Source organism: Rhinopithecus roxellana, chromosome 19 (genome assembly GCF_007565055.1).
Source record: "Rhinopithecus roxellana isolate Shanxi Qingling chromosome 19, ASM756505v1, whole genome shotgun sequence".
NCBI lineage: Eukaryota > Metazoa > Chordata > Mammalia > Primates > Cercopithecidae > Rhinopithecus > Rhinopithecus roxellana.
The window spans coordinates 82246485-82274035 of NC_044567.1; the positions used below are offsets into that span (position 1 = coordinate 82246485).

The following is a 27551-nucleotide window of genomic DNA, read 5'->3' on the forward strand; positions in this document are numbered from 1 at the left end:
CCTCTTGGGCCAAGATACAAGTAATCTAATGTATGACATTATTAGAGCAACTATTGAAGAAATGAGAAAGAAGCAGAAAGTATTGATATAATAAAAGAAAATCTAGTGTTTTCTGATTTTAAACATCTTCTGTGTGTAGCTTTACAGGACTTTATTTATTCTAAGGAAATCAATGAAAAAAACTCATTAAGAAATCTATTTGTTGTAAAAGATAAACCACTTAGTATTTCTGACCAAGATAGGAGAGTTAGTATATATAGAACCCCTCCGCTCCCCTTCAAGAACATAAAAATGGGAAAAACAATATTTTTAAAATATAGCCATGGTTAAAAGCAAGATAAAAGTTACCTGATTTGAGGAGAAGCCTAGAGAAAATGACTAACTCTGGCTTCTCGAAAGCTATAAAACATGTACATACATTACAAGTTAAGTATAACACTAAAAAATGTAACAAGCATATAACTTCAAAAATGAATAAAAGAGGAAAAGGAGGATTAAAGAAAAATATTTGATCAATCCAAAAAGACACCCAGAAAATTGCAAAGATGAAAATAAAGATCACGGTAAAGAGTAAACACCATAAGATGATAGAGAACCAGTAAAAAAAAAAGTAGCTTAGCAGCAATAAGAGAGAAAAGACAGAATGCTTCTCAAGGAATAAAGATGAGGCAGAGAGCAAACTTTCCAAAAGCAACAACTAAATCCCTAATACATTGGAATAATATCATTGAAATGCTACCACAAAAATAATTGTCAATGTGAACTCTAATTTTCTTTTCTCTAATGTATATTCAGGTAATATCATACCATATATTTATTATTTGCTGCATAAGGAACTAGTGTTATACATTGCTATATTCCACAGAGATATATTTCTTCTCTAAGTTTTCCCAAGACAAGCCTGAATCACAGCACCAACAAAAGTATATAATCTCATAATTTGGACATATTTTCAAGATAAAATACTGCACACAAAAATAAAATTCTTTCTTTCTTTCTTTCTTTCTTTCTTTCTTTCTTTCTTTCTTTCTTTCTTTCCTTTCTCTCTCTCTCTCTCTCTCTTTTTCTTTCTTTCTCTCTATTTTTTTTCTTTTTCTTTCTTATTTTTTGTTACCTGATTCATCAATAGTTGATTTTCCTTCTAATTTCAGAAACACCTCATTCAAAGTTGTTACGGAAACACCATAATCCTCAATGCCTTGGTTAGAACATCTATCGAGATCCCTGTAAAGTTCTAAAAGTGGACACAAAAACAGATTATAAGAACATACTTTATAATGAGAATCATATTTCTCAAAAATATAAAACATTGGTGATAGGCCAAATGTGCTAACCAGAAACAAAACTGTGATACAGATGTTCTCATTTCTAAAATGATCCATATGGTATGTTACTTTTCATGTCTTTCTGAGATCAAAGTCTAATCTAAACATTTATTTTTTCATTCTTAGGAAACTACATATGTGTTTTTTTGAAAAAATTATATTTTACTTAATACATTTTTTAAAATTTATTTTTGTTATATTACAGGGAGTGTTTAATTCTAAATTTCAACTAATTAAAACATATTTTCCAGAGAACAGAGATTTGCGCTTTCTTGTTGGGATTAATTGTTAGGGAATTATAATAACAAATGTAAAAGAACTAATGTTTATAGAAATAATTAAGAATAGACTCTTTGCTAGATTACTTTGCTGTCCAGGCTGGAATGCAGCGGCTCAATTTCAGTTCACTGCAACCTGCACCTCCCAGACTCAAGTGATTCTCCTGCTTCAGCCTCCTGCGTACCTGGGATTACAGGTGCGCAACACCAGGCCTGGCTAATTTTATGTGTGTGTGTGTGTGAGTGTGTGTTTAGTAGAGGCGGAGTTTCACCATGTTGGCCAAGCTGGTCTTGAACTCCTGACCTCAAGTGATCTGCCCGCCTCGGCTTCCCAAAGTGCTGGGACTACAGACATGGGCCACGGCGTCCGGCCCATAAGTATGTAAAGCTTTTGAAAGGACGAAATATGTATGTAACTTTGCACCTCCTCTCCCTCAGTCTCTGTCTCTCTGTCTCTCTCTTGCTCTCTTTTAGCTTCTGACCATGGTGTGAAAATTCAGGAAAACTGAAAAGTGGATAAAAGATAAACTAACTCAATATTGCGATAAATTAAAGACTTCAATCTTAATTATGTGTTGGATAAAGAAAAATAGAGATGCAGTCAAAATTTCTAATGAGTCCTTAAGTCTACCTAAGGGTTAATTGTTGTTCAGTCTTTCTCCAAATTTCTCATCCCCTTTGGAATGCATTTAATGAGCAATCAGCTAAAACTTTGCTGTGTGATCTTCACAAAGGTTTCTGTTTTTATAAGGATACATATCTCAAAGACGTTGTGTATGCATTGTGAACCATTATTTCACTTATTCTAAGAGATATATTTCATCATCTTTTAATATATCTGAAATAATAATGGATCCTAAATGATAGCAGATCATATTTTAAATGGCAGCATTATTTCTTTGTGTTTCTTTCTTAGTGGTACATCCTGTAGTTGAGGGTTTCTGATACCTGATGAAATACCATAGGTTCTACATGTCAGGTATTATTCCAGGTGCTTTATTTATATTTAATATTTTAATAAATTTGAAGGTATTGAATCATTTAATACTCATAACAACCTGGAGTACTGTTTCAGTTTTCTTTTCACAGATACAGAATAGTACTATAACCTGTTAAGGATTATAGAGCTAATAATGGCATAGCTGGTGTTTGAATCTAGACTGTCTAGCTCTAGCACTGAGTTTTGATCTCTGCACTTTATTGTTTGGTTCTGTGTTTCTTTATGGACCAAGATTATGTCATGCTTATCGACTCAAACATGCAGCAATGACCCCGGTATAATTTCTTGAACTTGATATGGCAAACACATTTTTACAGAGTAAACTTAAAAAACAGTCTACCTCAAAACGCTTAGGAAATAAAACAGTGATTTGGGAGACACCATGGAAAAGTAGTAACAGCAGTGGTTCTCCAAGCTTCTGTGTTTGCAGCAAAGTTGTGAATTAGAGTATTTGGCAGAATGCAGGCCAATCCAAGTTATGTTCAATAACTTGAATTATATCATTATGTGATGGTGTTTCTAAAACAACCTATTTATTGTGTACAGTTCTTTCAGCTCTTCTTCAATAGTCTGCCACTGTATTTACATACCTGTTCCTGTCCTGACCACACTCTCTCATTCATTCCTGAAACAAATTTTCCAAATATTTCTAATTTTATCTTGCTGCTAGCCTGTGCCTCTTAATTACACATGTTGTGACGTGAAGCATATTTAACATCTACATGCCTTGATTTACTCATAAGTAACATGGAGATAATACTATGGGGTAATATTATAAGTGACCTTGGAGTTGAGAATATTAAATGAGTAAATGCATTGTGCCATTCATCTAGCAAGCATTAAAACTAGCCATCATTCTTATCACTACTGTTATGGTTAATAATACCATTCCCAAATCATTCTGTGGTTTCTACATTTTGTTACCTGGAAATTTGTTTGTCCTTTCCAAAGGCAAAATATATACAAGTTTTTCTTCACTTTGTGCTGTCAATTTGGCATCAGAGATGTGCTGCTTAACCAGCGAAGTTATACTCTCTGGATCACACCTTTCATTCAGATGCAAACTAACATTTAAAAAGAATAAAAGTTATTTTTATCCAACTCTGTCTCTAAAACAATTTCCTAATTATGTAGTATGTGCTTGTCACTTTATTAATATTTATGAGACAAAACAATGTATAGTTTACTGGACAAAGTAAGATGTAAAGCTACTAATAAAGTCCAAACCATTAAATCTATGCAACATGGCAGAAGAATTAGTATAAGGGATGCTTAGAGTGGGAAGAGGTAACTCAAGGACTCTTATTTGGAGAAAAGAGATATTAAGCCAGATCTTGCCTGGAGTGAGGTAAAGGGAAATGCTTAATTTGCCAGCATCTACTCAAAAATCCAACCTCCCAACCTCTCAAGTCAGGGAGAATACCTTGAATTTTCCCTTTGTAGTAATGTATGAGTTCTGCCAAAACTCAGAATTGAGCATGAGAAAACAAAAAACGGAGGTAATGTGATACAGTCATTAAGAATATGGCCCCATGTCATGCTAATGCAGGTTCTGCTAAAGCTAATTTTATCATTTCGGGGTCCAAAATTTATTCAAGTGAAATCTGGCCTGTCTTTATTAAGAATATATAAAGTTACTCATGAAATTATTCGGTTTTTGAAAAGCCACTGTTAATCACATACACTAAAAGGTGCTAAGGTGACAGAGTGGTGAGAAGATCACAATTGACTGATGATAGAAACTTAAAAAATCAGTTTGAAAAAAAGGCTATTCTGTACTTACGAGGCCTAGTACTTACAAGTGCTATCAAGAATACCAAATAGGAAGAATGCAGTACCTTCTCTAAAGAAGCTTACAACATATAAATAATATAAAGAAGCGTATGACAGAAGATGTGAGGGAGAAGGGAGTTGAGTTAACTCAGTTGAGTACTTTGCAGCTTGTCAAGTATTCATTCACTCAATGTTTCTTAGCCTTAACTGCAAAGTACATATTATTACTACTATTACATAAATGAAGTTACTAAAGATCAAAGAAGTTAATTAAGTTGCCTAAGGCAACAGTTCAAAATAGTGCTTTCAGGGTTCCAGAAAAGAGGATACTCGTTAAGGAGAAAATATTCAGAAAATACTTTCAGAAATGGTTAAGACTTGGACATGGTTAAATGGGTTGAAGAAGAACATGTTTGACAGACATCCTCCCTCAAGCAGAAACAAGACAACTGAACTATGAAACATACTTAGAGAATAGCGAGTATTCAGTAGAGGGTATTGATTCTATTAGATTGTAACAAGTAATAATGATAGATTGGTAGATTTGTAACAAGTAGTAATGATAGATTGGTAGATTTGATCAGATTAGGCACTTTGAGTAAAACAACAGGGGGATCCATTTATCCATCAGAATGAAGTTATTTGAATCATTTTTTAAAAAAATCAACATTGTAGCGCAAAATACAGGAAGCCATTCATATCACACCTGTAATTTTGATCCAACGACTACCATTTACAAGTCGTGTGAAATTGGCAGATTATTAAAACTATCTGAAGTGGTATTTTCACTTGTCAAAGGGGAATAACAACAGTATCTTCTTAGAGTTATTTAGAGGATTGAATACAATCATATGAATATTCTATATGTAAATATCTTAGCAAGTACCTAAAACATAGCCAATACTTAAAAAGTGGTAGACATTACTCAATGATAATAATTATTATCAGTAAGAGAAGAAAAACACAAAAGGATGGTGGAAAGAAATGAAGTCAGGGAGAATACAGGGTATTGAAATTGTCAAGATGAACAAAAGTAAACATCTGAAATATGACAAGAGAAAGCATCGGAATATCAACAAATTACTCTTAGCAGGCAACACGTTGTGAAAATACTTTTCAAAAATTTTATTTAAACCTAGATTAATCATCCTTGCATGCTCAATGTCTATAATCTCATATATTCTGTGTTCTAGCTAAAAAACAAAGCAATTATGCCTTAGTTCTACCATAGCTCTCTTGAAATGAACTTAGTGGTTATAGGGCCTGCTTTAACCCATTGATGCTGATACCACCTGCCCCCAGCATTTTCAGCATGTGTCAACATGTCTCCAACATTCAGGGCTGTACCTTAAATGGTAGCCTATGCCCCATTTCTTCTTCAGGAACAGAGAAGAGCCTGCACATTTCAGCTTCCCACTGGATATGAACACCTTCCTGTCTGTTTAGAAATAATCAAAAGATAAGTTACACAAAGGACTTATTTCTTTACTATTCACAAAATGCAAATCCATTAACGATGTATTGTAGCAGCATGACACACCAAAATAGATACATTCTAATTCTGGCCGTACGTAAACCACTTTTTTTTTTTTTTTGTCATCCAACAGCTCGATTGATAAATTAAGTCAACTTATTCTCTAGTTTATTGAGAAAAATTATACATCTAAAGGATCTGTTTCAGTTAAACTGCCATCAAGACTACCTAAAACAAATTATATCTTGAAGAGTGTGATACGTATTTTACAACCAGAAAGCTGCTCTGCAATGGACTCAGAATGTTTCCATGGGGCCAAGTACTGTGGGATGCAGACCCACAAATGAGTAAGAGCAAAATTCTCCTGTCTTGGGTCATGGCAGTTCCAGGGAGACACAGCTGTGGAGCATAACTGTTCATATTCCACACTGTCTCTAACTTCTCACAAAGATACATAAGGGAAACAAAATATTACCTGCCAGAATGTCAGCCTCATCTATAAACTGGGTGCTGAAGAGAATTACTCTGTCTGATTTCCCCTCTTTCAGGAGATTCCATATTCGGTGCCTCGAAAGAGGATCCAATCCAGCAGTCGGTTCATCCAATAGCAAAACCTGGACAGGAGGAAAGTCCTAAAGTAATTCCACCCTTTCCAATAAGATCCTTTTAAAAAGTATTCTACTTTTAAAAGTATTTGGGAGGAATTTGTTAGTGCTTAATATTTCATCCTAGATGTTCTCTTATATTTATCATTTGCAAATTGTTTGACCTAGTAAAATACTTTTATAGTCTTCAATCTGATTTCACCAGTAATTTTTGTTTGACTTACCTGAGGATCTCCTAAAATGGCAATCCCAAAAGTTAGTTTCCTATTTTGTCCATCACTTAAGTTTTGAGCAAGGATGTCTTGAATATTTTCCATTTCTAAGTCTTGTACAACGCGTTGTACCTAACCAAATAAGGAATATTTAGTCCCAAATCCAGAAAGTTTATTTTAAAAACACTATCACTTTTCTGTTCTTTACAAAGGGCCTTTTTGCCTAAAATTTAGATGAGGAATTATGTGGAAATAACTTAGCACAACATTTTCTAGGTAAACAATCTCGTTTTCACGGCTGTGTGACATCTAAAATGCTCACATACCTCTTTCTCCACTTCGTGTGGCAAAATCCCTTTTATTTTAGCAAACAGCCTGAGGTTTTCTTTCACGGTGAGAAATGCAAATTGCACATTGGATTGTGGACAAAATCCAGTGAGCTTGCTGATATTTTCTATGTCAGCCATTCCTGAAAGCGTGTGATTATAGACAGTGACTGAACCTGAAAGCAGAAGGCAGAGAGTGACCATCAGGAAAACGTGTCATGCTTCACTAAAGATCTTTTAAAATGGAAAACACTGTATGCCAGTTTTTAGATTCATTTCAACATTGTTTACTTGTAAGGAATATGCAATGAACTGATTAAAAATGTAATAATATTCGCAATAACATCTGATCCAGCTGGAATGCTACTTAGTAACTGAATAATCATAAAACTACTTATGACATATTTAAAACACAAACAACATTTTTCTAAATAGGTATAATATAATTCAATAAAATAATAAGAGAAACTTCTAAAATTTTTCTCTTAAATGCCTGGGTATAATGGGTAATGAAACTATTGAATTAATGAAACCAATTAAATAATTTTTTTTTTAGATGGAGTCTCACTCTGTCGCCAGGCTGGAGTGCAGTGGCGTGATCTTGGCTCACCGCAACCTCTGCCTCCCGGGTTCAAGTGGTTCTCCTGCCTCAGTCTCCCGAGCAGCTGGACTTACAGACGCCCGCCACCATAGCCGATTAATTTTTGTATTTTTAGTAGAGACGGGGTTTCACCACGTTGGCCAGTATGGTTTTCGTCTCTTGACCTAACGATCCACCCGCTTTGGCCCCCCAAAGTGCTGGGATTACAGGCGTGAGCCACCATGCCCGGCCCCAGTTAAATAATTAAATGCATATTCATGTGTTTGCCCGGGTACTTGTCCTTGAATAACTGTCTTCTTACCTGATGTTGGAACTGACAGCCCACTAAGTATGTTTAACAGGGTGGTTTTCCCAGCTCCACTGTGACCAAGGAGGGCAGTGATCTGGCCTTCATATATGTCAAATACCACACCTGGCATGATTTAAAAAAAAAAATTACACTCAGAGCCTACATATCAACTTTACAGTCTCTGAAACTGTTGTAATTATTTTGCAGCATGAATAGATTGAGCTAGCAATATTCAAAATAAAATTCATCTTAAAATTCTTTTAAAACTGTATTTCATCATTTTATAGTGATAGTATTGTCAATATGTCATTATGCAATTAATTTTTTGATAAAAGTGGTTTTATCAATAAAGACAGGCTAACTAAAATAAAGAGTTTTAGAGCTGGAGAATAAGATGAGTTGAAAATAAAGAATTTCATAATATTATCATATATCTTTCAAACCCACATGATTTTTAATGATACATCCTACTTTTTAAAATTGTTATATATATATATATATATATTTTACATTGAAGGAAACATAATGTGTTCAAATAAAGGAGAGACATATGCAGAATATCTGTGCTTAATCCCTACCAAGAAGTTACAACAGTGAGGCAGCCACTAAATCAAGCAGCCCCATTAAATAAAATATTATTTTTTTTACCTCTCAAAGCTTCTACTTTCTCATGCTTCCCTGCATATTCTTTTTTAAGATTTTTGATTCTGAAAAAAAAGAGGGAAATGTTTTCAGAGAATTGTGAAAATGTGCAGAGGATTGATAAGTCAAGTCTCTGAGGCTTAATCAAAGCCTCAAAGAAAATCTGGGGATTCTTTTCTTTCAAAGCCTCAAAGAAAATCTGGGGATTCTTTTCTTTCACACAGGCACTGGCAGAAGCACCCAGGGTACCTAATTAGAAGCAGGATCCCTGATCTTTCCAAAATGAACAGGCTAAAATATGGAGGGCACAGCTAGCACATGGAAATATATTGCTAGAAGAATTGTGACAAATGACTGGCTATGAGGAAAGCTGAAGATAAAATCAATGGTGAATAGATACTACGGTGGAAAAGAGAAGAGATGAAACACACCATAATAGAAATAGTAGGCTTTGGAATCTAATCATTAAATGATTCACAACTGGTGATGTCCCAGTTGTGCTACACACTAGCTCTGTTATAAATGCTGTTACTCAAGACTCATTGAGTTCAGTTATTCAGCAGTGATAGGGGGATGACATTAATTATCATACAGAGTTGGATTGTAGATAAATAAGATAATATAAGCAGAACACAGAATACTTGAAACCAGTAAACTTCCAAAGAAGATGAGAGAGGAGGAAAAAGACCAGGAAAAGGATTTAAAACAGATAAAGATTTTTAAAAGAGTGCATAGAAAAATGTTTTACCAGGAAAAATAACTAACGGGTAGTAGGATTAATACCTAGGTGATAAAATAATCTATAGAACAAACCCCCATGACACAACTTTACCTATGTAACGAACCTGCACATGTACCCCTGAACTTAAAATAGAAGTTAAAAAAAAAGAAAAAAGATTTTAAGTGAGCTGAAAGGCTACTTACTATAAGCCAGATCCAGAGCATTTTGTCTACATTTTTACTTACATTATCACAACAAACCAGCAGGTAGGTTGCTTTCTCCTGCTTGGGCTGCTATAACAAAATACCAAGAATACACATTTATTTCTTATAGTTCTGAAGGATGGGAATTCCAAGATCAAGGTGTCAATAGATTTGGCTTCTGATGAGGGCTCTCTTCCTGGCTTGCAAACAGCTGCCTTCTTGCTGTGTCATCACATGGCAGAGAGAGGAAAAGAGTGCAAGCTCTCTTGTGCCTCTTCTTATAAATACGCTAATTCCATCAGGAAGGCCCCACCCTCATGATCTCATGTAACCCTAATTACTTCCTAACACTTTATCTTCAAATACCATCATTTCAAGGGTTAGGGTTTCAATGTATAAATTTTGAGGGGTATAATTAAATTTATCGAATAGGTACAATCCAGTTAAATATGGAAGTAACTGAAGAGGCTGCACATTCAGATGCAATGACTTTCAAGTTGAGCACATATGGATTCAAATACTGTTTCTCTTTAAACTTTGTGGCCTTGGGCAAGTGGCTTGGTTTTGCCTAGCCTCTTTTTCCCTATCTTTTCTTTTTGAGACAATAATAGGTATCAGCTTGCTTTATTCCTTCATTTCATCTAAGCAATAAAAACTATAGATTTTTTCCATATATTTTGATAACATTTAACTTTCATGTTTAGATAGTAGATTATAGATTAGGTAGAATCTACTCTGTGGTTGGTATAATAATACCTGTTAATTGACATTTCACTTTTCTGCCTTCTATACTGAGAAGCGATTATGAGCCCAGCTGGCTCGACCTCTGGGATAGAATGGTGCAGGCTTCAGAACTCTGTGCACTGGTCTGTTGGATGTAGCGCCAGCCACAGTAATGACGCAGGACTGGCAGTCTTGAGCAGCTATGCCACAGATAAAATCTCCTACACTTTCCTAACCATCAGCTATGTGAGACCCTGCTTCCAATCTCCACCCGTTGCTGGGGATAATTTTTTTAGACCAAAAGACTAGTCTTACTACCCTCAATTCGCAAATCTTCAATACCCTCCTCCTTGCCCACTGGGTAAATGAAAATCCCTTATTTCATCATTCAAGGCTTTCTATGATCTCTCTGATAGGACCTAATTCTGATATAGGCACTGGAAAGAACATAAAACTTAGAGTTCCAGCTTAGAAAGATGCCATGATTCTTGAAAACATTGCTATGTTTACATGCTCATAAGGAATGAGCAAATACTGCTCTTTGTTGTGTGTTCATATTGGACCTGTGTTCAGAGACTGTATCATAAATGTTCTGAGTTAAAATATTACTGAAAGAGATATATCAGAAAGGTATTATTGAGGAGTGAGATTAATACAACATTGAATTATGAACGAAATTTGAACGAAGATCTGGGGTAATATTAGAGATTTCTAGCTGTTTGGAAATCAAAGCAACCAGAATTGAATAAAGCACGTCCATCATCTAAGAGGGAAGATAGGCATGAAACTAACAGTCCTGACTTCTCATGTTTCCTTCCCATCTCTCTGGAGTGTCCTCTTCCCATGCCTGCATCACTTGCGTTTTTCTCCTCATCTAATTATAAGCCAGGAAGGGAAGATGAGAGGGACAAAGTGAATTAACCAAAAAGGGGAGTGAGAATAAAAGCAAGGGAGACAATGGCAGTGTTTGTCACAAAGAGAACAACCGAGGGGAGAAAAACACAAAGAGGAGAAATGAGAAAGATAATATGGAAAATGGAAATTCAAAAATTATTTACTTGTGGACGGTTGTTACTATATCATGAAATATTAGTAAATGTAAATGCTGAGAATGTGAGAAAATAGTGTACTATGAAGAATGAGTGTAGCCTTTGATGAGTGCAGCAGGCTGGATGTAGGTGGGTATGGAGGGCACAGAAGGCGATCTTTGCTCCTAGTGTGCTGCCTGACAGATCCCTGGTCTTGCCTGTTCTCCATTTGTGGCTTCAAGTAATTTAGTGGTTACCTGATGGCTTCTTTTCCACAGAATTCTGGAGACACTGGTTCAAAAGAGTCATTAGGTGTAGGATCAGAATCTGTTTCATTCTCAAGGACCACATGATTAGCCCTTCCGTGTTGAAACCAAAAACAGGATTTCAGGAAAAACAAGGGAGAACATCGATGTCCATATTCAGCTATGTGAGCAGGAGGCAAATGAATACTGGGTCAGTCATCACTTCAAGTATTCCATCATCATATCCATGCAGCCCTTTTGACATTAAACCTGAACCCACATTATCGTATTAAGGTATTACTGTTTTAATGTGCTTTTGACACACATAGAACAGTGAGGAGAAAATAACAGAGATGGCTAATATGACGTTTTTAACATGAGAAGCATGTAGCATTGTTAACTAACTAAAAAGCTCCTCAAAATGCAGAGAGATGTCTCAGGAGGAATTTAAATCTAATTAAGAACAATTTTTCTATCTAGCTGTACTTATGTGTCCTTTTTATTTTTTATTTTTTAAGATGGAGTCTCACTCTGTCACCCAGGCTGCAGTCCAGACGCATGATCCCGGCTCACTACAACCTCTGCTTTCCGGGTTCAAGCAATTCTCTTGCTTGTGATTTCTTCCATGTGGATCAGATAAGGTCAATACACCAAGAATAATCGTAAATATCATAACACTAATGATACATTCTGAAATTTCTTACTTGGGAGGTTTTAAAATAATCAGCGAGTCATTATTCTGTATCAGTACTCCCAGAAATGTGATGAATAAACTATTTAGAAGGTCCCTTCCTTCACTTCATTTTCTAATTTCCCTTTCTGCCTCTTCCTTAGCACTTACCTAGTATATATGAGGAATTGACAGACAAACCCCAGAGATGCACAGATGAAGATTTTGTTTCTCTATAGAAAATATTGTACGTAAGGGTGGCATGGTGGCTCACACCTGTAATCCCAGCAGTTTGGGAGGCCGAGGCTGGCGGATCACCTGAGGTCAGGAGTTCGAGACAACCTGGTCAACATGGTGAAACCCTATCCCTACTGAAAACACAAAAATTAGCCAGGAATGGTGGTGCATGCCGTAGTCCCAGCTGCTCAGCAGGCTGAGGTACGAGAATCGCTTGAAAAGAGGAGGCGGAGGTTGCAGTGAGTCGAGATCATGCCACTGCACCACAGCCTGGGCGACAGAGCAAGGCTCCTTATCAAAAAAAAAAAAAAGTAACAAAGAAAGGAAAGATTGTATATCGATTATGCAATTATAATATTTTTACTAACAACCTGCTGTTGTCTATCAAGTGAGTTAAATAGAAAAAGTACTTAAAGATTTCTAAGATCAAGTATCAAGCACCAGCATTCTTCATTTAGTTCTGATACAAACACTAATAGTATAATTATCCATAATCTCTCGCAAGTGTCTCTTTTTAAAAAGAAACACCCTGGAGTGTTATAGCAGACCCACGTCTTAGAAAGTGATTCTATAAAACAAACTACAGAATATCATTAGGCTTGTTGTGGAAATTTTGAAAAACTGCTTGCTAATTTTTATTTAGTACAATGTAGAGTTATTTTGAAGACATGTAATTACTGAAATTGTGTTAAGTTACAGCCACATTAGTACTTACTGGGCAAAATTTTGTCAAAATATAATGTCAATGCCAAATACAGAAGGGTGTCAAAAACCAACATGAAAAGAGTAGCTATTATTAGGTATGGATTGTGTGAAGAATCCAAATGGGCATTAGAATTCACATCATAGTCCAAATGTATAAGCTGAAAAAAAAGATACAGCGAATTTTAAAAGAATTAATATGGCATTAAGAATTATTATTGTCTTATTTCTGCTACAACTGGGTTTGCAAAGATAAATAAAATTAATCTTGTCTCTACAGAGCTCTGTCTACTATTATAGAAGATAATTTTAATAGCAATGAAGTGATGTCAATTTGGGAAATGAATAGAAGTTAGTACTGAGCAGGCACTATCCAGACCCAGATCCACAGGCAGCCCCAGATACACTTCTAGGAGGAAGTACAAACTCAGGAAAGGTGATGTTTGAGCAGGACCTAATATAGTTTACAGAACTCTCCATGTCAGTACAAGAAGTGTTTTTAAGTTCTTTTTTGTTTGTTCATTTGTTTTTTGAGACAGTCGCACTGTTACCCTGTCTGGAGTGCAGTGGTGCTATTTCAGCTCACAGCAGGCTCAACCTCCTGGACCCAGGTGATTCTCCCACATCAACCTCCAGAGTAGCTAGGACTACAGATGCACTCTCACCATGACTGGCTAATTTTTTTTTTTTTTGTAGAGATGGGGTTTCACCATGTTGCCCACGGTGGTCTCAAACTCCTGCCACAAGTGATCCAGCTGTCTTAGCCTCCCAAAGTGCTATGATTTACAGGTGTAAGTCACAGCATCAGTCTTTAAAAATTCTTTTTGATGGATGCACATTTTCCATTGTATGGATGGACCTTAATTTATTTAACCATTAATCTACCAATGGACATTTACATTGTTTTCAATCTTATTACAAACAGTGCTGCAATAGGATTTTATTGAACTTAGAATGAGAAAAAAGGAGGGAATTCTCAACAAGGAAGCCCATTTCAGAGTAAAAACATGAAGTAGTAAAATATTTCAGTAGCTGGGCAGAAGACAGAAGAATAATGTCTTAACTAGACTGCCGTAGGAGACAATGAGTTTATATCTGGCATAACTTTTCATTGAGCATTTTATCGCTATGATATCATAACTAAAATTAACTTTTCTGAGACAAGGTTCAGTTTCATGTAGAAGTTAGCAATTAAAAAATAAAGATGTATTTATTCCAAATTCCTGGTTTTTAAATGCTTTTGATAACATTAAGGGCCATGTTTCCTGAGCATTGAATGGGACAAATGTTCTTTGGGATAATCCATTAGAAGAAGCTGAAACACCTCAATAATAAGAGTATGATCCTATATTTAGTGACTTATGGGGAAACTAATTACACTAAGAGAAAAATTAAAGTCACTCCTATCTCATAAATGTTTATTTTTACAAAAGTTATAGAATGGAATGCTCAGAGCATGTTGCGTGAATTATTAAGAGGAAATCTGCGTAGAATGGTTTGTAAAAAGTGAAATCATTACCTTAACTCTTACCTGGGCCATCCCAACAGTGAAGGCAAAGGGGCTAAGAAGACACAAAGTCCATTCCAAAAATGCAGGAAGATGTGTATACAGTGCTGTGAATCCCAGGATCCCCCAAAAGACGGTAAGGAGAAAAACAACCAAGCCCGTAAGGAAAGGTTTCTTTATCAAGACACTCATCAGGAAAGCTAAAGTTATCTGAAAAAAGAGAAAAACTTCAGCTGGTATATAATTCTGTGAGAACCATTAGTAGCACAAAAAAGGAATTTTATATTATAAAAGTATATTTTATCAGTTTTCCACCCCTAGACACTGTCTCATGCAAATACTATAAAGAGAACAAAAGAGGTGAGACCAGAATTAGTGATAAATGATTGGCAGCAGAGAGAGAGAAAGAGAAAAAAAGACTGAGATGAAATTCACCAACTCACCAAAGACAGGCCATAGAGGAGAAAGAGGGTGAAGACCATCACAAAACCAGTCAGGACAACAATTTGTGCAGATTTTACAATAAGAGCCATTAAAGTGGCCATGATAAGGATGAAGCCAGCATACATCAAACCCCAGGAAAGCCTAGCAGAGAAACAAAGCAGTCAGTTAGAATGTTGTTACTTCATCACTTCATTGATTCATTTATTCAGCAAATGATTTGTGAAGCTCACCATTTATCAAGGGTAAAGAAAATGCAATAGCCAACTTATCTCCTACCCTCAAGATCATGTAATATAAGAGAAGGTAGGCAATAAACAAGTAGAGAGGCAAAATAGATAGGTAATTGCAAATTAAGTAAAGTTGGGTGATACAACGGATGTCACTGGGAGAAGTTTCCAGAGAGAGCTTTCCTGGGAAGACATCTATGATGATTTCTCAGCTCTGGACAAGTTTTTTCAGTAAAGTTATTATATAAACAATATAGACAAAAAATGTAGATAATGAAGCAGGGTTCAGCACTTTTTTCTAAATAGCCACATTGTGAATATTTTCAGCTTTGCAGGCTGTACAGTTTCTGTTGCCATTGTAGCACAAACACAGTCATAAACAATATGTTAGTGATATATGGCTGTGTTTCAATAAAATGTATTTATGGACAACAAAATTTGAATTTCATGTATATTTTCACATGCCACAAAATACTATTGTTCATTGAATTTTTTCCCAAGCATTTAAAAATGTAAAAGACATCTAGCCAAACTAAGCTTCATAAGTGAAGGAGAAATAAAATCCTTTACAGACAAGCAAATGCTAAGGGATTTTGTCACCACCAGGCATGCCTCACAAGAGCTCCTGAAGGAAGCACTAAATATAGAAAGAAAAAATCAATACCAGCTACTGCAAAAACATGCCAAAATAAAAAGACCAACGATGCTATGAAGAAACTGCATCAACTAATGTGCAAAATAACCAGCTAGCATCATGATGACGGGATCAAATTCACACATAACAATATTAACCTTAAATGTAAATGGGATAAATGCCCCAATTAAAAGACACAGATGCCAGTATCCAATTTGCCAAATTGGGTAAAGAGTCAAGACCCATTCGTGTGCTGTATTCAAGAGACCCATCTCAGGTGCAAAGATACAAATAGGCTCAAAATACAGGAATGGAGGAATACATACCAAGTAAATGGAAAGAAAAAAAAGAAAAAAGAAAAAAAAGCAGAGGTTAGAATCCTAGCCTCTGATAAAACAGACTTTAAACAAACAAAGATCAGGAAACACAAAGAAGGGCATTACATAATGGTAAAGGGATCAATGCAACAAGAAGAGATAACTATCCTAAACATATAGGCACCCAAAATAGGAGCACCCAGATTCACAAAGCAAGTTCTCAGTGACCTACAAAGACACTTAGACTCTGACACAATAATAGTGGGAGACTTTAACACCCCACTGTCAATATTAGACAGATTAATGTGACAGAAAATTAACAAGGATATTCAGGACTTGAACTCAGCTCTGGACCAAGTAGACCTAATAGACATCTATAGAACTCTCCACCCCAAATCAACAGAATATACATTCTTCTCAGCACCACTAGCATTTATTCTAAAATCAACCACATAACTGGAAGTAAAACACTCCTCAGCAAATGCAAAAGAATAGAAATCATAACAAACAGTTTCTCAGACCACAGTGCAATCAAATTGGAACTCAGGATTAAGAAATTCACTCAAAACTGCACAACTACATGGAAACTGAACAACCTGCTCCTGAATGACTACTGGGTAAATAACAAAATTAAGGCAGAAATAAATACATTTTTTAAATCAATGAGAACAAAGACACAACATACCAGAATCTCTGGGACACAGCTAAAGCAGGGTTTAGAGGAAAATTAATGGCACTAAATGCCCACAGGAGAAAGTGGGAAAGATCTAAAATTGACACCCTAACGTCACAATTAAAAGAACTGGAGAAGCAAGAGCAAACAAATTCAAAAGCTAGCAGGAGACAAGAAATAACTAAGATCAGAGCAGAACTGAAGGAGATAGAGACATGAAAAAACCTTCAAAAAAAAAATCAATGAATCCAGGAGCTGGGTTTTTTAAAAGATTATCAAAATAGACAGACTTCTAGCCAGACTAATAAAGAAGAAAAGAGAGAAAAATGAAACAGACACAACAAAAAATGATAAAGGGGATATCACCACGGATCCCACAGAAATACAAACTATGATCAGAGAATACTATAAACACCTATATGCAAATAAACTAGAAAATCTAGACGAAATGGATAAATTCCTGGACACCTACAACCTCCCAATACTAAACAAGGAAGAAGTCGAATCCCTGAATCGACCAATAACAAGTTCTGAAACTGAGGCAGTAATTAATAGCCTACCAACCAAAACAAAGCCCAGGACCAGACAGATTCACAGCTGAATTCTACCAGAAGTACAAAGGGGAGCTGGTACCATTCATTCTGAAACTATTTCAAACAATAGAAAACGAGGGACTCCTCCCTAACTCATTTTATGAGACCAGTATCATCCTGATACCAAAACCTGGCAGAGACACAATAAAAAAAGAAAATTTCAGGCCAATATCCCTGAAGAACATCGATGCAAAAATCCTCAATGAAATACTGGCAAACTGAATCCAGCAGCACATCAAAAAGCTTATCCACCATGATCAACTTGGCTTCATCCCTGGGATGCAAGGATGGTTCAACATACACAAATCAATAAATGTAATCCATCATATAAATAGAACCAGTCACAAAAACCACATGATTATCTCAGAAGGTAGAGAAATTACCTTCAACAAAAGTCAACATCCCTTCATGCTAAAAACACTCAATAAACTAGGTATTTATGCAACATATCTCAAAATAATAAGAGCCATTTATGACAGACCCATAGCCAATATTATACTGAATGGGCAAAAGCTGGAAGCATTCTCTTTGAAAACCAGCACAAGAGAAGGAAGCCCTCTCTTACCACTCCTATTCAGCATAGTATTGGAAGTTCTGGCCAGCACAATCAGGCAAAAGAAAGAAATAAAAGGTATTCAAATAGGAAGAGAGGAAGTCAAATTGTCTCTTTGCAGATGACATGATTGTATATTTAGAAATCCCCATCATCTCAGTCCAAAAACTCCTTAAGTTGAAAAGCAACTTCAGCAAAGTCTCAGGATAAAAAATCAATGTGCAAAAATCATAAGCATTCTTATATACCAATAATAGACAGAGAGCCAAATCATTAGTGAACTCCCATTCACAACTGCTACAAAGATAATAAAATACCTACGAATGCAACTTACAAGGGACATGAAGGACCTCTTCAAGGAGAAATACAAATAACTGCTCAAGGAAATAAAAGAGGACACAAACAAATGGAAAAACATTCCATGCTCATGGATAGGAAAAAATCAACATTGTGAAAATGGCCATAGTGTCCAAAGTAATTTATAGATTCAGTGCTATTCCCATCAAGCTACCATTGACTTTCTTCACAGAATTAGAAGAAACTACTTTAAATTTCATATGAAACCAAATAAGAGTCCACATAGCCAAGACAATCCTAGGCAAAAAGAACAAAGCTGGAGGCATCATGCTACCTGACTTCAAACTATACTACAAGGCCACAGTAACTAAAACAGCATGGTACAGGTACCAAAACAGATACATAGACAAATGGAACAGACAGAGGCCTCAGAAATAACACTGCACATCTACAGCCATCTGATCTTTGACAAACCTGACAAAAACAATAAGTCGGGAAAGAATTCCCTATTTAATAAATGATGTTGGGAAAACTAGCTAGCCATATGCAGAAAACAGAAACTGGACCCCTTCCTTACACCTTATACAAAAATGAACTCAAGATGGATTAAAGACTTAAACATAAGATCTAAAACTTTTAAAAACCCTAGAAGAAAACCCAGACAATACCATTCAGGATATAGCCATAGGCAAAGACTTCATGACTAAAATGCCAAAAGCAATGTCAACAAAAGCCAAAATTGACAAATGGGATCTAATCAAACTAAAGAGCATCTGCACAGCAAAAGAAACTATCATCAGAGTGAAGAGGCAACCTACAGAATGGGAGAAAATTTTTGCAATCTATCCATCTGACAAAGGTCTACTATCAGAATCTACAAGGAACTTAAACAAATTTACAAGAAAAAACTAACAACCCATCAAAAAGTGGGCAAAGGATATGAACAGACACTTCTCAAAAGAAGACATTTATGCAGCCAACAAGCATATGAAAAAAGCTCATCATCACTGGTCTTTAGAGAAATACAAATCAAAACCACAATGAGATACCATCTCACACCAGTTACAATGGTGATCATTAAAAAGTCAAGAAACGACAGATGCTAGAGAGGATGTGGAGAAATAGGAATGCTTTTATACTGTTGGTGGCAGTGTAAATTAGTTCAGCCATTGTGGAAGACAGTGTGGCAATTCCTCAAGGATCTAGAACTAGAAATACCATTTGACCCAGCAATCCCATTACTGGGTATATACCCTAAGGATCATAAATCATTCTACTATGAAGACACATGCACCCGTATGCTTATTGCAGCACCATTCACAATGGCAAAGACTTGGAACCAACCCAAATGCCCATCAATGTTAGACTGGATTTAAAAAATGTGGTACATATACACCATGGAATATATGCAGCCATGAAAAAGAATTAGTTCACGTCATTTGCAGAGACGTGGACGAAGCTGGAAACCATCATTTTCAGCAAACTAACACAGGAACAGAAAACCAAACACCGCATGTTCTCACTCATAAGTGAGAGTTGATCAACGAGAACATATGGGCACAGGGAGGGGAACATCACACACTGGGGCCTGTTGGGGGTAGGGAGCAAGAGGAGGGATAGCATTAGGAGAAATACCTAATGCATGTGGGGCTTAAAACCTAGATGACAGGTTGATGGTTGCAGCAAACCACCATGGAACATGTATACCTATGTAACAAACCTGCACATTCTGCACATGTATCCCAGAACTTAAAGTATAATTTAAAAACGTAAAAGAAATTCGTAATTTGCAAATTGTACAAAAACAGCTGATAGATTACCAATCCCCAGTATAGATAATTAGATATAGATACACATTTATACATACCCACAGGACATAGATAGATACAGACATGTAGACGAATATGAAGATATCTTTTCCCTTGCTATCAATGCTAAGTAAACAGGAAGAAAGTTCTTTAAAGGAGAAAGAGAAAAAGCTTTCTAATCACAGATCTGAGTTAGTTCCAGTTCCTCCTGCTACATTATAACTATACAATCCTGAGAGGTAGTTATCTAATCTCTTCAAACTTCAGTTTTCTCTGGTGGAAAACAGGAAAAATAAATGAAATTATTTATCTTATTGGTTTAATATGGCAACTGGCTTATAATGTGTCCACAATGAACAGTTGATTTTATTTAAAGTAGAAAATGCCATCATGTTTTCGGATGACTCATTTTTAATGGCTAATTGTAATAACTCCCTTTGCACAGTACACTTTTATTCATCTGAAATTGTTCATCTATATTCTACAAACTCTCCTTAGTTCCACTTAAATGCTGTACAAGTAAAATGCCTCAGGCTTTTCTTACGAGAGGAAAAAAACTGCCCTGATTTTTAATCCTTTCTCACTGGATTATTATTTTTAAAATCATCTTGGTTATTTTTCTCTAATTCTTTGTATATCATTTTTTAAAAAACAGGCTGGGGTGGCAGCTCATGCCTGTAATCCCAGCACTTTAGGAGGCCGAGGCAGGTGGATCACTTGAGGTCAGGAGTTTGAGACCAGCCTGGCCAACATAGTGAAACTCTGTCTCTACTAAAAGTACAAAGATTAGCCAGGCATGGTGGCAGTTGCCTGTAGTTGCAATTACTCGGGAGGTTGAGGCAGAAGAATCACTTGAACCCAGGAGGCGGAGGTTGCAGTGAGCCAAGATCTCGCTACTGCACTCCAGCCTGGGTGACAGAGCAAGACTCTGTCTCAAAAAAAAAAAAAAAAAAAGAAAGAAAAGAAAAAAAGAAATATCTATCTATCTATCTATCTTGACCAAATTTTTTAGTATTGAGTTACTCAGTTTTGATACAGAAAAGGACATCAGAGAAAAACTTTCATCCTAAACCGAAGAAGTAATTCATCTTCTCCACTTCTTCACCTGGTGTATTGAACACTTGTATAGAAAATCACATAAACTTTTTTTTTTCTACTCAGTAATGTCTAATATTCTTTGAAAGCCTATGTATCATATACCCAGAACCCTTATATACATTCTACACATCTTATTTAACACTGAGGTAATATCACAGTGTGCAAACGGCAAATTCAAGATTCAAGCCATTTCTTTCTGACTCCAGAAACTCAGGCTTTTACCGCACCTGTCTCTAATGCATCACTTGGCTAAACTCTTGAAAAGATCTTGCCATTAGTTGACAATTCAACCCTTATTTCCTAACTTGCCTCTACTGTCCTCTCTGGCCATAAATCTCCCCATATCTCCATCAACTGACACCTAATATCGAGTGTTTATTCTTAAGCACCATGTAAAATATTTTAGATATATTTCTTTCTTTTAATTATCAGGACCAGTGAGAGGTACATATAATTATCCATGTTTTACAGAAGAGAAAACTGAGGTTTAAAGAGTTTAAGTAATTTTCCAAGATGGTAGCTACTGAATGCTGAGATGGAGACAACCCGTGGCTTCTCGCCTCCCAGGCGTACCACAGTGCTCTATGGCCTCAACTGAAGTATCTCAATGTTTAAAGAACATAAAAGGTTTTCTTTTTTTTTCAGTGTCATAAAAGTGATGACTCATCCAACACTGGGTCAAAAAATCAATCACCATTCCTAACGTAAGGTATCTGAAACATGTATTTTACTGAACATTGGAAACCTCAAGCATTTGTGTATTTGGGTTCACCCATATATGGTAACTAGTGACCAAGTAATCATCTAGCATCCTGAGTATTGGCAAACTTCTACAGGATGAGGCTTTCTTTAAGTCAAATAAATGTGGAAAGTTTCAAGTCACCAAGTCTGTAGGGTCATCTGCTCCACTCATTTATAACCTACTACTTTATGAAAGCAGCAAGTGTATGTATGATACTTTAGAGATCTAAGGCAGCAGTCCCCAACCTTTTTGGCACCAGGGACCAGTTTCATGGAAGACAGTTTTTCCACAAACAGGAGTCGGGGGATGGTGTTGGGATGATGCATGTGGATTACATTTATTCTGCACTTAATTTCTATTATTATTACATTGTAATATATAATGAAATGATTATACAACTCACTATAATGTAGAATCAGTGGGAACCCTGAGCTTGTTTTCCTGCAACTAGATGGTCCCATCTGGGGGTGATGGGAGACAGTGACAGATCATCAGGCATTGGATACTCATAAGGAGGCCTGCAACCTAGATCTCTTGCATGACAGATCATCAGGCATTGGATACTCATAAGGAGCCCTAGATCTCCCGCATGCACAGTTCACAATAGGGTTTGAGTTTCTATGAGACTCTAATAACACTGCTATTCTGACAGGAGGTGGAGTTCAGGTGGTAATGCGAGTAATAGGGAGTGGCTGTAAATATAGATGAAGCTTTGCTCACTTGCCTGCCACTCACCTCCTCCTATGTGGCCTGGTACCTAACTGGCCACAGACCAGTAGCAGTCTGTGGCCTGGAGCTTGGAGACCCCTGGTCTAAGGAGTCAACCAGCTAAATTGTTCTGTTTGTGCTGCATAATGGATTGGAGTCATACGATTTACCAGAATGCTGACTCTTGGAGTCCCATCATTGTCATCAATGACATAATGTATTGTCTTTCTTGCGTAACATTGACTGATACATAGTATATAAATGTAGAAAAAGAAATAATGCAGAAGAAAATGAAAAAATCAGTTGCAACTCCTCCTTGGGCAACAAAAGGTAATATCTTCATATGTATACCAGTAACTGACATCAGCTGTTCCATCACTGAATGATTTGTTGCGATCTAAAGAAAGATATCAATGAACAAATTGTTATCATCAATCTAATTCCAACCTTGGGCTTTTTCTCTAAATTATAAGGAATCATGTACATTCTACATTTATATGTTTTATGTACATATGCCCTTCATGATCTGGCCCCCTGCGGTTCCTGAAACACTTTAGGTTTTGTCATGACTCCTTAGAACAACATCATCCTCACTGGACAAAACACTACTCTATTTGAAGATTAGCTGGAATATCACTTCAATTAGTAAATTTGCCCTGATGTTTCTTATCAGAGTATATCCTGCTTTATAGTTTGCCTCGTACACCATTTTAAATTCCATGATAGAACCAGGCATGGTGGCATGTGGCTGTAATCCCAGCTACTTGGGAGGTTGAGGTAGGAGGATCCCTTGAGCCCAGAAGTTTGAGGCGGCAGTGAGCTATAACCATGTCTGTGAATAGCCACTGCACTCCAGCCTGGGCAACAGAGTAAAACTTTGTCTCTAAGAAAAAAAAAAGTTAAAAATAAAAAATTCTATGATAGAATCTAAACTCTTATTATGACTATATATCCATGTTTCAATCTCCCCCAGTACCAGTATCCCTGGAGAAAAGTGCCTGTGTTTTACTTATTTTCTGATCTCCAGTACTTAGCACAATAGTTTTAATATGGAAGTCGTTCTGTATATTGTGCCTCATTAATGAAGTAAATAAATGATAGAATAAGATAATCCATTAAATCACCATCCAGCAAAATTCAAATGTAATGCAGTTAGATTCCTTTAACTTTATACTCACTTCTATGATAGCAGCATTAATGGCAGCTTGAAAAGCTACAAAGCCTTTCTCCCAGAACTCTGAACCTTCACACCTCATTTTTTCATTCATTGCTTGACAGTGAGCTTTAGAAGAAGAACACATCCATTATTATGGAATGATACAATCTTGGCTACAGAAAAAAACAAAATTTCAAATGTTTCAAAATGCAAAGTCCATGATAATATAGTGGATGGTAAGTCTTCTCAGCTGAGATTTGCAGAGCACACCCAAATGGAATATAGCAGAATTACTTTACGAATATTTTTAAGACCAATTCTCAATGATTTTTCATTATATTTTATAATTCTTTCAATTAGTCAAGATTGCTTTCCTTGAGCTCAGATCTTCTGTTGCTTATGTCAAGAAAACACTAAACTTTAAGAAAATGTTTGGGAGTCAATGAGCAACATCATTTTGTTCAGGTGTTTTTTTTAGGAGCAACTTACAAATAATAGTAAATATAATTTCTTAATAAAACAATGTACTTAAGCACATAAGCTTCATTTAATAAATATGAATCTCCTTTATGTTCAGAAATTAAAGGTATATGTTGCGGTTGTATACGTTTGGGTAGTTTCACCTCTGCTATCAGGTATGGTCCCTTTGTGGCTACTGATACAATAGCAAAAAAAAATTTTTTTCTTCTACAAAAGTTACCTGAATGGTCTCTGTGCTCTTTCATCATGGGGATTCTATGTCCCCAAGAAAACTTCAAATGGTAGGAGAAGGTATCAGTAAAGATGACTCTCACTGCATCTATTGAATAGTTCAAATCCAATTCATCCATGCTTTTTTCATCAGGCCACCCCGTGATTGTTCTTCCTGCCATGTGAAGAAAAAAAAGAAATAGTTAAGCAAGAAGATGTCTACCTGGCCATATTCAATTATGTTGAGGTTATTTTATGTTAAAGCTATTTCCTTCCTAAAGGCAGTGCTGGGCCTAAATAAGACATGGAGGGGAAAGCGGTGGGAATTTCTGATGTTCTAGATAAAATCAGAAATGTATGGCGAACATTTGTATTTCAAATATAATTTATCCTTCCAAATAAATCATTTAAACAATGTATCATTCTGTTCTTACATTGCTATAAGAAAATACCGAGACTGGGTGATTTATAAAGAAAAGAAGTTTAATTGACTCACAGTTCCCTATGACTGGGGGAGCCTCAGGAAACTTCGAATCATGGCAGAATGTACCTCTTCCCAGGGAGGCAGGAGAGAGAATGAGTGTGAGCAGGGGAGATGCCAGATGCTTATAAAATCATCAGATTTCATGAGAACTCACTCACTATCATGAGAATAGCATGGGAGAAACCACCCCCATGATCCAATCACTTCCCACTGAGTCCCTCCCTTGACTCGTGGGGATTGTGGGGATTCTGGGGATTACAATTCAAGATACAATTTTGGGTGGAGACACAGCCAAACCATATCAAACTATAATTTAAGGCACAATGAATTTGAAATAATTATTGGTATTGGAAATTCCAACGGTATTGGAAATAATTATGGGTATTGGTATTGGAAATTCCAACGGTATTGGAAATAATTATGGGTATTGGTACTGGTATAAATATTGACATTGGAAATACCAAGACATTGATTTAAATTCACATACAAATAAACCTATCTAAAGTTGGAATATATGCTGCAATTATAGTACACATTTTCATTTGGAAGTGGTGTCAATATAGCCAAATTTCCAAAGACAGCATAAAACTGTTGCATTTAGATAGTGTTTCCTTAAGAGACTTTGTTTATTCTAAAATGTATAGTGCAAATGGCTGACTGTTACTGATCTAACCCAGGCCATTTAACCCATATAAGCGCATTCTCCTGGTGTAATTCAACAAGTTCTTTTGTCCTCCATATTTTCTACAATCCAGCAGCTAGATCCAGAGGCTTAATCAGACTCAGGTCTAATCCTTTTTTGCCAGCTGATAGCTGTTGATGTGTTGTTTTATGAGAGGCTTATAATTGCTAATTGTTTTTCTTTTTGAGACATTAGCACCTGTTGACCCTCAGCGACTAGGTCCATTAATTCAATGGGAGTTTCAAAATGGTGATGTTTTATTTCTATCATTTTCTTTCATCTACTAATATAAGACATTTATAAAATAACATTTTCCATTATCTATTTGGTTGTGCAATAGTTAGTTCATGTGGGATATGTGCTTGTATTTTCTCTTTATTTGCTATTTTCCATCATAAGAACTCATTACAATCAGCTGAGTATCTCTTATCACATGCTTGAAATAAGAAGTATTTTGGGTTTCAATTTTTTTGGATTTTATATTATTTTCATATACACAATAAGAAATCTTGAGGATGGGACCCAAGTCTAAATGTGAAATTCATTTATGTTTCACATACACTTTATACACATTGCCTGAAGGTAATTTTATACTCTCTCTCTCTCTCTCTCTCTCTCTCTCTCTCTATATATATATATATATATATATATATATATATTTTTTTTTTTTTTTTTTTTTTTTTTTTTTTTTGAGATGGACTTTCACTCTGTCACTGAGGCTGAAGTGCCGTGGCACGATCTCGGCTCACTGCAACCTTTACCTCCTGAGTTCAAGTGAATCTCCTGCCTCAGCCTCCCAAGTAGCTGAGATTACAGGCACATGCCACCATGCCCGGCTAATTTTTGTATTTTTAGTAGAGATGGGGTTTCACCATGTTGGCCAGGCTGGAACTCCTGACTTCAGATGATCCGCCCATCTCGGCCTCCCAAAGTGCTGGGATTACAGAAGTGAGCCACCACACCCAGCCTATACAATATTTTAAATGATTTTGTGCATAAAACAAAGTTTTGACTGCGCTTTCACTGTGACCCATCACATGAGGTGTACTGGTCTGTTTGCACACTGCAATAAAGACATACCCAAGACTGGGTAATTTATAAAGGAAAGAGGTTTAATTGGCTCACAGTTCTGCATGGCTGGGTGAAGCAGGAAATATAAGAAAAACAAGTAAAGGGAAAACAAGTCCTTCTCTGACCAGGCTGACTCACTCCAAAGTCCAGCTGGAGCTATGATTACATTATCTGCAATGCCAGGCAGGGGCCCGGAAGAAATGGATTCCAAGAGCAGGGACAAGAAAAGCAAGTTCTTATCAGTCTCCCCGTGAAATCCTCTCCCCATGCTATGCTCTTATAACTACTTTTGTAACTATTTCTGCAAGTTTGCAAGGATTTTGTAAGTTCCTATTTTCCCATTTGTGCAGGATGGCAAAGGTCACAAGACCTTGTTGCCTAAGTTGCAAAACCTGTCACGGTTTGATTAACTGCCTTTGTTCTGCTTCTGTAAGCTCAGTTTCCCCATTCCACAAGTTTCACACCACTGGCTAGCCACCCGCCTTCAGCTGCAAGAATAAAAGTCAAGCCCTGTCTTTGTTTGTAGCTCAGCCTCTGGATATTAATCTGCTGGGCCAGTGGTCACCTAAATAAAATACTCTTGTTCCACCCATCTGGTCTCTCTGGTCTCCTGATTCACACAACATGGGGAGACCTCAGGACACTTACAATCATGGCAGATGCGGAAGCAGGCACCTTCACAAGGTGGCAGGAGAGACAGGAAGCAAAGGGGGAAAAACCCCTTATAAAATCATTAGATCTTGTGAGAACTCACTATCATGAGAACAGCATGGGGGAAACTGCTCCCATGATCCAATCACCTCCCTCCCTCAA

General features: G+C 36.4%; 1 protein-coding gene across 4 annotated transcripts in view; it reads right to left on the reverse strand.

The window, feature by feature from the left end:
- Positions 1–27551, reverse strand: part of ABCA9 (ATP binding cassette subfamily A member 9) — a 77500-nt gene that overhangs the window by 37009 nt on the left and 12940 nt on the right. For 3 of the 4 annotated variants that reach the window (XM_030922564.1, XM_010353119.2, XM_030922563.1), the window contains exons 4-18: positions 24512–24676; positions 23834–23937; positions 22826–23052; positions 15005–15146; positions 14586–14771; positions 13068–13215; positions 11458–11626; positions 8532–8590; positions 7896–8006; positions 6994–7169; positions 6680–6799; positions 6326–6464; positions 5724–5814; positions 3528–3667; positions 1115–1234 (exon numbers count right to left, since the gene is read on the reverse strand). In XM_030922564.1, coding sequence (XP_030778424.1) covers positions 1115–1234; positions 3528–3667; positions 5724–5814; positions 6326–6464; positions 6680–6799; positions 6994–7169; positions 7896–8006; positions 8532–8590; positions 11458–11626; positions 13068–13215; positions 14586–14771; positions 15005–15146; positions 22826–23052; positions 23834–23937; positions 24512–24676 — 2097 coding nt within the window. The remainder of the gene's footprint in view (positions 1–1114; positions 1235–3527; positions 3668–5723; positions 5815–6325; positions 6465–6679; positions 6800–6993; positions 7170–7895; positions 8007–8531; positions 8591–11457; positions 11627–13067; positions 13216–14585; positions 14772–15004; positions 15147–22825; positions 23053–23833; positions 23938–24511; positions 24677–27551) is intronic. The other variant, XM_030922565.1, reaches the window with a different exon arrangement.